This window comes from Rhinatrema bivittatum, chromosome 6 (genome assembly GCF_901001135.1).
Source record: "Rhinatrema bivittatum chromosome 6, aRhiBiv1.1, whole genome shotgun sequence".
Taxonomy (NCBI): Eukaryota; Metazoa; Chordata; class Amphibia; order Gymnophiona; family Rhinatrematidae; genus Rhinatrema; species Rhinatrema bivittatum.
This window is the reverse complement of record NC_042620.1, coordinates 124,397,061-124,411,116: the sequence shown is the minus strand read 5'-3', so window position 1 is coordinate 124,411,116 and position 14,056 is coordinate 124,397,061. Positions and strand designations below refer to the sequence as shown.

Genomic DNA, 14,056 nt, shown 5'->3' with positions numbered 1-14,056 from the left:
TTAGATGACACCTGATTTTTGTTTCTTCTCCTGGAGCGTTTTCTGTGTTAATCTTTGTGTCATCTGCAGAATATCAAAACTTTTCATATTAACCCTGCTGCAGTATAATTTATTAAAAAAAAACCCCACCAAAATTATTATTATTTTTTTTTTTAATAGAACTGAACCTAGGATTCATCCCAGTGGTAGTCCTCCTTTCTTTGGAAATGAAACTTTTTTTACCTTCTTCATTCTATTGCCTTTTGTTCATCCAGTTTCTAATCCAACATACCATTTTATGCCCCATCCTTAAGTGGCTCAGCTCATTAATAAGTCTCTTGAATGCAGCAATGTTAGGGGTCTTACCAAAATGTAAATATGCCACATATAGTACTGTTTACATTTCTACATCCTTGGTGACACAAAGACATTGATCAGATTTATTTGGCATGGGATCCCTCTGGTAAAGCCATGATGCCTCAAATCCTGACATCTCCTGGATTCAAGATACTCATTTATTAATTTCTTCAATCATATTCCATTAATACAGTTTTGTTTCTTTTGTCCTATAAGGTCTATGGATTTCAATTTTCTTCCATCTGTTGATCCAGAAACAGTTCTACAAACAGGTAAATTTTTAAAAAGACATCATACCTATTAAAATATAATCTTTAAAATATTGTGGAGACTTGAAGAACATAAACCTAAAAATTGGGCAAAGTAATTAATTGATGATCAGGAATATTTTTTAAGTGAAATGAATACGTCCAGAATGCTTTTTACTTTTATTCTTAGTATTTGTTAGGAAATAACTATATAATTCTCTCAAGGTTCTATTTCTTGTGAGTTGTGTCTCTTTGTGAACAGTGAGGGCAGTTACCCATCATTATAAGTGTGGTCCCTTATCATATACACAAGTAATAAATAAAGCCCTATACCCACATTTCCCTCCCCCCCCCCTTTTTTTTTTTTTTTTTTAAATTATAATACAAACCATTTCATTACCACTGTGTATTATCTATAAAGAATATTAGTAATGGAAATTTCCTTTCTCCTTACCTTTCATCTTTGATCTTCCTTTCTTCCATCTGTCCTTCTCATGTATTTACATCAGATGTGAGCAAACATTTTGGCCTGAGGGACATAGTGGGAGCCCCAAGAAAGTGTGAGAGGCATGGTGATGGGAAGAGGTGGGTTTCCTGCCTGGAGGTATGAAAAGCAGGAGGAACTGGGGGTTGGGGGGGGGAGGAGTATATTTAAAGTCCAGCAGGCCAACAACTATATCTACAGTATATCACTTCCAGCCTGAAGGTGTCACTTCCTTATGGACGTGATATGCTGTTACCACCACCAAGTGTCAGAACTCAACTCACAGCCACAGATAGAATTGCAGCCTATTGCAGATCACAGGTTTCCCTCTTCTGGTACTCTAATATATAGTTACTTAATCCTGTTGTTGATTTGGAACTTGGACTAAAACTGTGTATCCATTAGGTTTGTGTGTTACACCTTTATTCATTTTCTCTCTCTCTCATAATTACATGAACATGACTCTGTGCTGTATATTTCCATGAGTGATACGATCTTCCCTATCTTGTGAGAATGGATTGCATTTATCTGTTTTCACTATTTTCCTGAAATATTCTTCATAATTTTTGAATGATATGGAAGTTGTGAGCACACAAAATAATACATATAATCGTACCTAGTATTCAGTTTCATTTCATGTTTAGGTGGGAGAGTGGAGGCAGTGTTCAGGGATTCAAACTGTAAAGTTGCTGGTGGTGATTATTATGAGTGTTCTGACTGATATAAATACATTTTTTTTAGAGTATGGAATAAGGATGTTGCCTTAGATTTAGAGCAGCAGGAAGGAAAATGTTGTAATGTGTTCACAATCTTTATATCATTTTCTGAACTCTTGTGGTAATGAATTTGCTTAATTTATCTGGTGGGTTTTGGAGGAAATGATCCCCATGCCATGATTTAGTTTACTTTTGTATCATTGCATATTCCTTATCACCCCTAGATCAGTCCAGACAAGTGGGGTTTTCTCCCTTCCAGCAGATGAAGACAAAGAAGAAAAGCTTTACAGTACTGTTGGTACATAAGACAGTGTACCACCTGCAGTCACTCAATATTCTGTCTCTAGCACAGTGGTTCTCAACCTTTTTCCATTGTGACACATCTGACAGACCACGCTTACATATGTGACACACTGCTTATTACAATTCACGGTGGAAATAAAAAAATAAAGACCCAGTTATTTTTATTGTTAAGAATGACACAAGGGAAAGATAAATACTCTGTTTGAACAGAAATTGCATAAATAGTAAACATACCATACCAAATCAGCACCAATTTCCAGCACTCAAACAGTAACCACCTTACAAGGCAAAACTGAAAATATTACACCAGGCCTTAAAACTCCAATACTCCTCCTGTTAGGAAAATGGACCAAGCCAGGCTTCTATAGAGCTCTACACAGAAACTACATGCCAGCAAAATACCTCACCTCAGTCACATGTGCAGACCCTCACCTAACAAAGAGTAAAGAGACCATAAAGCATAAATAAAAACATGCAGACAAAAATTGAACTGGAAACTACAACAAGCCAGAGAGACTGTATGCAGTGTAACAAAGGAAAAAGCGAAAAATCATCAGTCCTTATAAAACAAATCAAGAAATATAAAATCAACAGCAGTAAAACCACAATAAAAAGAAGAGATTATTTTGAAAAAACTGATGAATGGAATATCCAATAATTAAAAACTCATATAAAAAATAAGGTTAAAAAAATGCTTTGCTTTGCATACCTGGGAACGTTTGATTTCCAGGTACTCTGAGATAGTTTTGAATTAGCAGGAGGGAGGGATGGTTTGCTTGCAACTTTCTCCCCTCTCTGTCAGACACAAGTTCTCTCACACTGGCTCTCAATCATGCACATATACACATCATGCTGTCACACACACACTTACACTTACACACACACACACACACTTGCTCAAGCTTACTCACTCCCGCTGTCCTCCCCCACTGAACTAGCAGCAGCAGCCTCCTCCGCTTTCAGCCCTCACGGCCTTAAGAAAGCCCCCGCAGCCATCAACCGTGGGGTATAACTTTGCTCCTCTTTGCTCTGAACCGTGCTACTCTTCTTTGGGCCGCACCTCTCTTCTTTGGGTTGATGCTGCCCACTCTAGCATGGTCTTTTCTTCTCTCACATGCAGCCACTGCAATTCATTTTCTCTTCCGGGCGTGGGGGCGGGAAGTAGAGACCATGCTGGTACCACTGACTCCAGCTATCTTGCCACGTTCCAACCAGGCTATCAGCATTTTAAGCCCAGGTGGAAGATATGTTCCTGTTTCACTGGGGCAAGGGGAGCAGCTGGGCCAGCGGGGACTAGGAATTGTGGCAGCATACCGATTGAGAACCGCTGCTCTAGCAGATGTAGTTTTGCAGAAACTGCAGTTGGTCTAGAAGAACAATATTGCTCCCAGGGGTGTTAGGTCCTGGATTATGACAATTCCCCTGGTAGAGTAGAGGTGAGCAGGGGGATCAGTGACCCTTGAATGCATGGTTTTCTAGACTGAAGAGGTCATTGAAAGTCAGTGGAATGGCTCCCTTAGTCCCTGTCCTCAGCCCGGTCTGGCTGTCTCTTTTTCAGGGAAATACTCAATTTTATTGTCTTTCCTATCATAGTTCTTTGTTCATTTAATGCAAATAAAAAACAAAAAAAAGAGAGTTGGGGCATTTCGTTGACCAGGGACTGGCTGAGAATGCGGTAGGCGTCTGTTGATCCTTGAAGGAGAGGGCCTTGTGATCACACCAGTCTGTTTCGCAGACTAGGTTAGCAGAAGCATTTTCTTATCATGCTCAGGTGGTTTTATTTTCACTGAAGCTCAAGGTGCTGAGGTCTCTTCTCGTCACGCTAGGAGCATAGTGGCAGCCTTTGCTGAGCACAGGAGGTGTTGCGGGGACTACACTGGTAAAATTAGTTCTGCAGTGCTGTATACATCATGTAGATGCAGTGGAGAAGGAAGCATTGGCTTCTGAGTCTGCTACAAAGGAGTTAGTCTTCAGGAAAGAAGCAGCAGCCATGGAGTGCAGAAGCCAGTAGTGCTGGTGAATTCTGTAGTGTAGGATCCACAGCCATTTTATATCAGCTCCTATGGTGCAGCAAATCATAGGAGAGTCTGCTGCTACCCCTCCTCACTTATTCCCGGAGTTGGAAGTGTCAGATTCGGCCCAGTACATTTTTTGAGGGGAAGGGTCCTGATTTTCTGGGCTTAGATTCAGACTCTGAGGAAGTTTTCTTAGCCGAGTTTTGTTATGTGCTGCTCAAGGCTTATTTGGCAAAGAAAGGGGCTGGGTTAAACATCCCTTTCCTAAAAAAGCTCTTCAGAGATAAAGAGAGCCCTTGGAGGATGGGGATATACCAGTTGCAGAGGAGATGATCTGAAGGTGGTCCACCTTTTTCAGAGAAGTTACCTAAATTAATTACCCAAATTCTCAGGGAACTTGGACTTAAGGAGTCTGTGGTAGTCCTAGCATGAGGGGGAGGATCCAAAATTGGAGGGTCATAAGTGACTTGTGAAGGCTTTCCCTGGTCTCAAGGGACCTGTGAAGGCTTTCCCTTTCCATTGGATGGTCAAAGCTATTTGTTAGAGAATGGGATACGTTGGAATCTGGGTTAAAGGTGGGCAGGGCCAGGGCGAAGCTGTATCCTTTCCCAGAAGATGCTTTGGAGCTATTTCAGTTGCCCCGGGTGGATGCACCTGTCTCAGCAGTTACTAAGAATTCTATTCGAGGGCTGTGTAGCTCTTAAGGATTCTCAAGATCAGAAAATGAAGGTCCATCTTAAGAGAATGAGTGAAGTATCCACTTTGGGCATCCGAGCAGCGGTTTGTAGTATTTTCATGACACGAGCCTGCCAGTGTTTGGTGCAGCAGAACATTCCAGTATTGGACTTTAAGAATTCTCTGTCAGAGAAGGAGGCAGGGCATTTAGAGACTGGTGTGGCTTTTATAGCTGATGCCTTATATGATTTGCTCTGTACCTCACATAGGAATATGGTCTCAGCGATCTCGGCTAGGAGGCTTCTATGGTTGCGCAACCGGTTGAGTCGTATATGGTTCAAATCACAGTTTGGTAAAGATAAGCTGCTATTTGGAGACGACTTGGAGCAGTTAATGAAGTGCCTGGGAGTTTCCAGAACTCAAAGCTGCCAGAAGATATTTCCAAAGGGGGGCATAAATAAGCTCAGCGTTATCACCCAGGATAGATTTCTTCCTTTTAGCGGCAAAATGGAGGGGTCTTCAGTCTTTTCCAAGGAGTCGTAAGACCTTTCGTGAGAATTTTGGCTCTAACTCGGGAGGAATTAAAGGAGCACAGTGAGGTTCAGTTGATCTGTTCTCTATGTCCGCATCAGGGTGTAGCTGGCCCACTTTTACAAAGAGTGGACCAAAATAACTTCAGACCAGTGGGTCCTTTCTGTCATAAGGGACGGTTACGCTTTAGATTTTGCCCGTCCAGTGTCAGAGACTTTCTTGGTCTGTCCATGCATGTCAAAGATGATAAAAACCACAGTCCAATGTATGTTAGTTCACCTTCGAACCTAGGGCTGTGGTCCCAGTTCTGGAGATGGAAAGAGCTCAGGGCAGATATTCCATTTATTTCTGGTACTAAAGAAGGAAGGAAAGTATTGGTCTATTTTGAATCTCGAAAAGGTGAATGAGTGTACCTCATTTTCAAATGGAAGCTTTGTGCTTAGTAATTGCAGCAGTCAGAAAGGTTTCTGGCATCCCTAGATCTAAATGAGGCTTACCTTCACATTCCCATATGGAGAGCTCATCAATGATTCCTCAGATTTGCAATCATGGGAAAGCAGAAAAGGACCAAATGGTCCATCCAGTCTGCCCAGCAAGCTTATGGTAGTATCTCCTGTGCCGTGTAGGTTACCCCCATGCTTATCAGTTTCCCAGACTGTAAAAGTCAAGGCCCTCGTTGGTTGCTGTTTGAATCCAGTTCCCTGTTATACCCATTTCAAGCACTCCTGTTTGGTTTTGCAATGGCCTTTTGCACATTTTCCAAGGTGATGGTTTTAGTGATGGCCTTGTGCAAAAAGGATATTTTGATGCACCCTTATCTGGAAGACTGACTGATTTGGGCACTGATTAGGGGGTGACAAATTTGGCCAAAAGCAAGTTAGTTCCATCTCAGAGCTTGGAATATCCATGGGCCTGCTTCAAGACCAGTGTTGGCAAAGTGTTTCTTACTTCAGACAAGAATCTGAAGTTTCCAGTGCAGATCCATCATTTGTTGCACCTGAATATCCCTAGAGCTTGGGATTACCTTTAGGTTCTCTGCTGCATAGTGTCTACCTTGGATTTGGTTTCTTTGGCGTTTGCTCACATGAGGCCATTGCAGAGGGCTCTCTTTGCTTGGTGGAGTCCCATGCCTGAGGTCTTCAAGATTAAGTTGCCCCTCCCTGGGGAAGCTAGATCCAGTCTCTCCTGGTGGCTTTTGCGGGACAGTTTATTCAAAGGTGTGCACTTGGATATGCCGAATTAGATGGTGGTCACCATGGATGCCAGTCTTAAGAGGATGGGAAGTAATTTGGAAAGGCTAGATGGCACAGGGTCTGTGGTTGGCAGAGGAAGCCTCTTGGTCCATCAACCATTTGGAACTTAAAATTCTTTCTTCAGTCAATCCACGACATGGCAGTGAAAGTACTGATGTACAATGCGACAGCAGTAGCATATATCAACAGGCATTGAGGCACCAAGAGCTGGATGATTTCCTTGGAAGTGGTAATTTTGTTGGGCAGAGAGCCACCTGCTATTGCTGTCAGCATCTCATGTTGCCGGCATGGAGAATGTACGGAGGACTTTCTTAGCAGGAACACTTTGGATCCCAGAGAGTGGGAGTTGTCCCATGAAATGTCATTGATTTAGACAGCCTGGCAGGTGCCCCAGTGGGATTTTATGGTGACCAGAGTGAATGCCAAAGCTCTGCAGTTTTTCAGCCAGAGGCAGAAGTCAGGGTCTCAGGTGCTCAATGCACTTTCTCAACCATGGCCTCAACAGATTCTACTGTACATTCTTCCTCCTTAGCCATTGATAGGCAAGATAGTCAGACATATAGCAAAACATCAAGGATAGGTAATTCCAGTGGCTCTGGAGTTTCCCAGATGTCCTTGGTTTACGAATCTTGTGAGTCTGTATTAGAGGGTCCTATAAGACTCAGTTATATTCCTGGCCTGTTGTGGCAGGGCTCGGTTTTCTTGGATCAGGTGGATCGCTTTTATCTCGCAGCCTCTCTGCTGAATGGAAAAGGCCAAGAAATAAGGATTATTTGGAAGAAGTCATTACAACTTTGCTTCAAGCTAGGAAGCCGTCAACATGTCTGGCATACATGAGAGTTTGGAAGGTGTTTGAAGCTTGGTGTGAGAAGGCAATCATTGTTCTGCTTCAGCAGACCTCAGTTCCACAAAATCTTTCTTTTCTACAGAGAGGTTTACAGAAAAGACTGACTCTCGGTTCCCTGAAGGTTCAAGTTTTAGAGAAAAGATTAATAAGTCTTTAACTTCTCATCCAGATTCCTCAAGAGTGTGCAACACTACACCCACCACTTAGGAGAGTGGTACTGCCTTGGAAGCTGAATTTGGTCTTAAGATCCTTGTGTGTCTCATCCTTTGAGCCATTAAAGAGAGCATCCCGAAAGATCTTACTTGAAGACAGTCTTTTGGTGGCCATTTGCTCAGCAAAGCGAATTTCAGAGTTGCAGGCTTTGTCATGCATGAACTCATTTTTACAGTTTTCTGATGATGGAATTTCCATCTGGGCAATGCCATCCTCTTTGACAAAGTGGTTTCCTTGTTCTATTTCAACCAATCTATGGATTTGCCAGCATTTTGAGATTTGAATTCTTCTTCTCCGCCTGTTAAGGAGCTTCATGTGTTAGAGTGATTTTGAGATATCTAAAGGTTACCAAAAGCTTTCTCAAGTCAGATAATCTGTTTATGGTCTTAGTGGTTGTAATAAGGGGCAGAAGGCTTTGAAGGTGTCCATTGTTAGATGTATCAAGGAGATGATAGCCTTGGTAGTCGCCGGGGGTCTTCGAGCTCATTCCACTAGAATGATCATCTTGGGCTGAATCTTGGCTGGTGTCATTGCAAGAAATTTGAAGGGTGGCAACATGATTGCCTTTGCACACTTTTACCAAACATTAAGGCTGGATGCCTGGGCTCCAAATTCAGCAATGTTTGGTAAGAGCGTGTTACAAGTGAGTCTTTTTTCCCACTCAGTTTAGGGAAGCTTTTGGTACATCCCATTTGTCTGAACTGATCTGGGGAAAATAAGGAAGGGAAAATTTGGTTCTTACCTGAAATTTTTCTTTCCTTTAGTCCCACAGATCAGTCCAGAATCCCACCCAGGGTTTTTGAAGACCACTCTGTTTTCTGCTTTTTTTGTATGTAAATTAGTCAGATCATTATGGCTGTTCAAGTTCATTTCCTTGGAGGGGATTCTCTAGCTGGATTCAAGTTTATTATTATTTCACTCTTCCCTTGCTTGAAAATTTGAAGTAATAATTCTGCTTGATTTTTAGCTTGATTACAGGTTACACTGATTAACTGCAGGTGGTACGCTTTCTTATGTATCAGCAGTACTGTAAAACTTTTCTCTGTTTCCATCTGCTGGTAGTGGAGAAAACCCCCTCTCAGCTGGTTGATTTGTGGGACTAATGGAAAGAAAGCTATCAGATAGGAACCAAATTGTCCCTTTTATTTTAAAATCATGTTTGTAATTTTCATCTTTTTGGTTGTCCCAGAATATCCCTTGAGTGTGGGAAAAATGAATGTGTAGTAGTTTGATATCTTTTATTGCAAACAGAAATTAATTGTATTTCTTTACCAAGTGAAGTTAGTATTTATTATCCATATTTTATTAAGGCCATGAGTTATTGTCTGAGTTACAACAGCGTCGATTCAATGGTTCAGAAAGTGGGGGTTCCTGGTCTCCGATGGACGATGAACTGCTTGCTCAGCCACAGGTCATGAAACTGCTAGACTCACTGCGGGAACAATATACACGGTATCAAGAAGTTTGTAGACAGCGCAGTAAACGCACACAGCTAGAAGAAATTCAACAGAAGGTAATGCAGGTAAGCACCAAGACTTGGGTCCCTTTTGTTTACATACAGAGATTCTTCTGGCTATTGTATTTTATAGTGTTCTAACTTTTATCACTTACATAGCATCTGTTTTTAGTTTCATATTCTTAAGAATTTTCAAATGTACTGTATGCTTGCATGTATAAATGTACATGTATGCTTGCATGTATAAATATAAACTTCATTGACTACACAGAATGAAAAAAAAAACCCTAAACGGTCAGTTTAATGGCCATAAATTGTTACCATGTAATGTTACTACATAGAACAAACAAAAGCTAATCCATATCCAAAAAAGTTAATCCAAGGGCACACACAATAGCATACAAGTTTCATTGCAGGAATCTCAAATACTATTATTTCATGGATGTAGGAGTTATCAGACAAGGCCAGGGGAAGGATAAAATGTATCGTCTTGGGCACTAAAATTTGGGGTTCTCCAGAGGTCTGTGTACCTTCCGTTTTACAGTATTTGATACCTATATGCAATCCCTGTGAGAATTTATTTAGAGCCATGTCTGAAATTATCTCATGCTGATTTACAATTATAGTACATAAATAAAGATTAACAAATAAAAACAAAAAATATAAAGGGTGATATCTTTTTATTGGACTACCTTATTATCTTTCTTAACATTTATGTATTTATTTAGCTTGTCTTCTGCTAATATCCAATATACATATCCAATGAGGAGTACATACAAACAACTGTAATAATACATATATGATACTGATAAACAATATAGTCAAAACTTTAAACAGTCAGTCAATATGCACACAGTTTTACAAATACTATATACACAAAACTAAATTAAATAAAACATTTTTAAAATACTGAACCTTTGTCTGCTTCCAAAACACTTTAATGTCTTTCTCTGCACAAAGCTCTACTGGCAAGCTAGTCCATAACTTTGGGGCTATATAAGAAAAAGCCCTGCTCTGTGTCAATTGTAATCTATATTTATGGACAGCTGGTATTGTAAACAAATTCATATCCACAGTGTGCTCTTAGGCATGTATCTCAGTAAATAATCCATGAGAAGAGGGCAGCCGAGAGAGAGGTCGGCATTTTTTGAGCTCCTCATTGAGATTGTTTTTGCCTTGGGAAAAATGCCGCATACTAAGCGGAAGGGCAAGGTGAGAGTGGATACCTCCTTGCCCTCTTTATCAACCCCTTCTCAGCCTTGTATTGAGGGGTTTTTTGCTCCGGCTGCTGTTTCTAGTCCTGGGATTTTGTCCGCTGAGGGTCTGGCAGTGGGACATGACCCGACCCTCCTGGACGATCAAATCTTGCTGAGCCCGAGACAACTGGAGAGTCCCTCCCCTCCAAACCTAAGCGCAAGCCTGGTTACTTACACGCTTCCACGAGGTTTTCAGACCAAAGTGGGTGCGGTATTGGAGGAAAATCCGGGACAGTTAACGGAGGTTCTGCTACCTGCAACTGTGACGGCCAGACCGGAGAAGGACGGAGGAGCCCTTCCGAGTATGGCGGAGAACATTGAGCCAGGGCCGAGCAGTATCACCATCTTGCAGGGGAGAAGAGAAGTTTCGACAGACGAATCCGCCAGGATCACAGAGGTCTGCCGAAAAGGAGTGGTAAGTCAGAGTTTGACTGTGCAGAAATTAGTCCGAACAAAAGTTACTACCCTTGACTCTATTTGGAGTGCAATTGTAATGCTAGAAAATACTATATCTAAACTGATGACAGCAGTGAATTCTTCACAAAATATTATACTGGATTTGGAATCGTCAAAAAAAGATCATGAGAATAAGATACAGGAAATTTCTGAAAAAGTTTCGTCTATTAAAAACGTCCAAGCAAAATTGATACAAAGTGAAGAACTGACAACAAGAAAAATTGAAAATTTGGAAAATCGAGATATCTCAACCTGAGGGTTTTAAATTTCCCTAGCATTAAAATGATACCTCCAAAAGATCAGTTTAAGAAATATATGACTGAAATATTGTCGATTCCTAATGAAGCGTTGTCCCACGATTTCAAGTATATATTTTGCTTCAACACCTAGAAAAAAGAATGAACAACTTCAAACAGGATCTACTCAAGCGATTGGAACAGATTTATCATTGTTTCTTGAAACATCTGTGGAAGAACAAATTGAGTTTTTTGGAACTCTGTTGGTAACCTTTATATTTACTTCGGATAGGGACAATGTTTTAAGAATGTTCCTGCGTAATCGCGGCAAGTTGTACTTAGGTCAGAAAATATGGATGTATCTGGACCTTACTAAGGAAACACAAAAGCGCAGAAAAGATTTTCTGAATATGAGCCAGGAAGTAAGAAACCTGGGGGGGTCAAGTGATTGTAAGATACCCGTGTAAATGCAACTTGAGATTAGGTGAAAATAAATATATCTTCTTTGACCCTAACTACTTAAGACAACTGTTGGACAGTCGTACAGTGACAAACTGAGGAACCTATCTCTAGTGTAATAGATAGAAACATGTGTCCTCCTTTTTTTCTTTCTGGATAAATGTTTGAATATGTCCTAATTATATAATATTGGATCTCCCATATTTCTTTATGTTTAAAATGCAAGGGGAATATGTTATTTCCTATAATTCTTTAAATTTTGTTTTTCACATATTCTTTACATAAGAGATGCAAGATGTATTGCCTCTAAGGAAAATAGAATATGTTGTTAAGTGGTTTATATATTCCTTTACTTGTAATAATTAATATGAAATGATAAATAAAAAAAAATAATAATCCGTGAGAAAAATGGATGTTTACTTTGTAAATTTTAAATATCACAAGTACTTTAAAATGTGCACAGCATTTTACACAAAGATAGACTATAAAATGCTAGCGTTATATGCTCTGTTTGTTTTACCCCTGTTACTATTCTCGCTGCAGTGTTGTAATAACTGTAGTACTATAATATGTTTTTTTGGGAAGGCTAACATACAAGCAATTTACAAATTCTAGTGACTGTAGTATCTAAACTATTCCTTTGTTAACAAATGCTTTAAGGGCGTTAATAGCTTAAGTTAAAAAAAAAAACCTTATGTTAAAGGTCTTAATTTGGGGTTTGAAAATTAATGTCGAGCCTATTAAGATTCCTAGGTTCTGGACTTCAGATGTAGTTCTTAATTGAATACCAGCATACTCCAATGGTGTAGATAGAACCAGCGGATCATGTTTCCTGTTCATAACAATGAAGTTTTTCTAATATTTAACATTAAGAATTTTTTTTTCCATATATTATTTGAAAATGTTTCTGGAAAATTTTCCACACATGGTATATATAAATGTAAACAAAAACACAAACTGGGGTATAAATCAAATCGGAGGAAAAAAAAATTTGTTGTAACACCATATAATCCCCCTACAGCGCATATATTTTATACAATAAATTAATCTGCCATCATAATAGGTTCTACCGGTATTACACCATCATTGCCTTTTGATTAATCATCTGGCATCCACACCCAATGTCCAGAAAAAGTTTTTTGAAAAGTTTTCTTTTTGCAGTTAACTGTGATTCTGGATACGAATCGCCTGGATTATTGTAATTCATTGTATGCAGGACTTAAATCTTCTTCTTCGGCTTTACTATGGTTTCAGTCATTCCTAAGCAATAGAACATACAGCGTTAGATGTGGACGAAGTGAATCCAAGCCAAGAAATCTCGCTCAAGGAGTCCCCCAAGGATCTTCTCTCTCCTCCACATTGTTCAATGTTTACCTTACACCGCTATGCCGGTTTCTCTCTAAATTGGGTCTTCAACACTTCATCTATGCAGATGATGTTCAAATACTCATACCCATAACCAGCACAATCACAAATGCACTGAGTACCTGGAAGATAGCCTTATTAGAAATTAAAACAATCCTCACAGACAACCAATTGGCTATAAATACCAATAAAACTGAACTTATCATAATTTCACCTCCAAAAAACACAATACTGATCAACTCTGATATTTCTCAAAACAACTACCCTATTTCACAACAAGTACGCAGCCTTGGTATCATCATTGACAGCAATCTCACGTTTAAAAAATTCATCGCGGATACGGTAAAAAACGGTTTCTTTAAGCTACTCACGCTTAAACGTATTAAATCTCTATTACACCAATATGATTTCCGCACAGTATTACAAGCAACTATTTTATCAAAGATTGATTACTGCAATGCTCTGTTACTGGGTCTTCCTAAAGCCACCATTCAACCTTTACAAATGCTGCAAAATGCAGCTGCCCGTATTATCACCGACACAAGCCGCCATGATCACATCACTCCAGCTCTTCAGTCTTTGCACTGGCTACCCGTGGCTTACAGGATAATTTATAAATCTATGTCGCTGATACACAAAGCCATTCAAAACAGAGAAATGCATTGGTTCACAGATCAACTACAATTCAAAACGTCTTCCCGCCCAACGAGATTCCAGAATTTAGCTAAATTAAACATCCCTGCACCCAATCTGACTAAACTCTCTAGTACAAAAGAACGATCTTTCATCATTGCTGGATCAACAATATGGAACACCATGCCCTCTGAATTACGCCAGGAACTCTGTCACAAAAAATTTAAACTAAACCTTAAAACCTGGCTATTTAAAAAAGCCTACTATCAATAATCTGAATCCTCAACTACTCTTCCTAACTTCCACAATCTATCATATATTGTTTATATGCTATTAATACAAAGTTATATACTGTATTGTATTCAAGTTACCATGTTATATTGTAAAGCGCAATGCTGAATTACTGTTTGTATGTAAACCGAGGTGATGTTATTTACGTACCCCGGTATAGAAAAATCTATAAATAAATAAATAATTGCCTAGATTATAGATTGTTCAGAATACAGCCACCAGAATTCTGTGCAGTTTGACTACATGATCATGTCTCTCGAACTTGAGTTTTTTTCATTGGCCG

At 39.7% G+C, this 14,056-nt stretch overlaps 1 protein-coding gene across 6 annotated transcripts in view; it reads left to right on the top strand.

Moving 5' to 3' along the window:
* Positions 1-14,056, top strand: part of SESTD1 (SEC14 and spectrin domain containing 1) — a 283,107-nt gene that overhangs the window by 174,134 nt on the left and 94,917 nt on the right. For all 6 annotated transcript variants that reach the window (XM_029605904.1, XM_029605907.1, XM_029605908.1 and 3 more), the window contains exons 8-9: positions 553-608; positions 8,932-9,143. In XM_029605904.1, the coding sequence (XP_029461764.1) occupies positions 553-608; positions 8,932-9,143 (268 nt within the window). The remainder of the gene's footprint in view (positions 1-552; positions 609-8,931; positions 9,144-14,056) is intronic.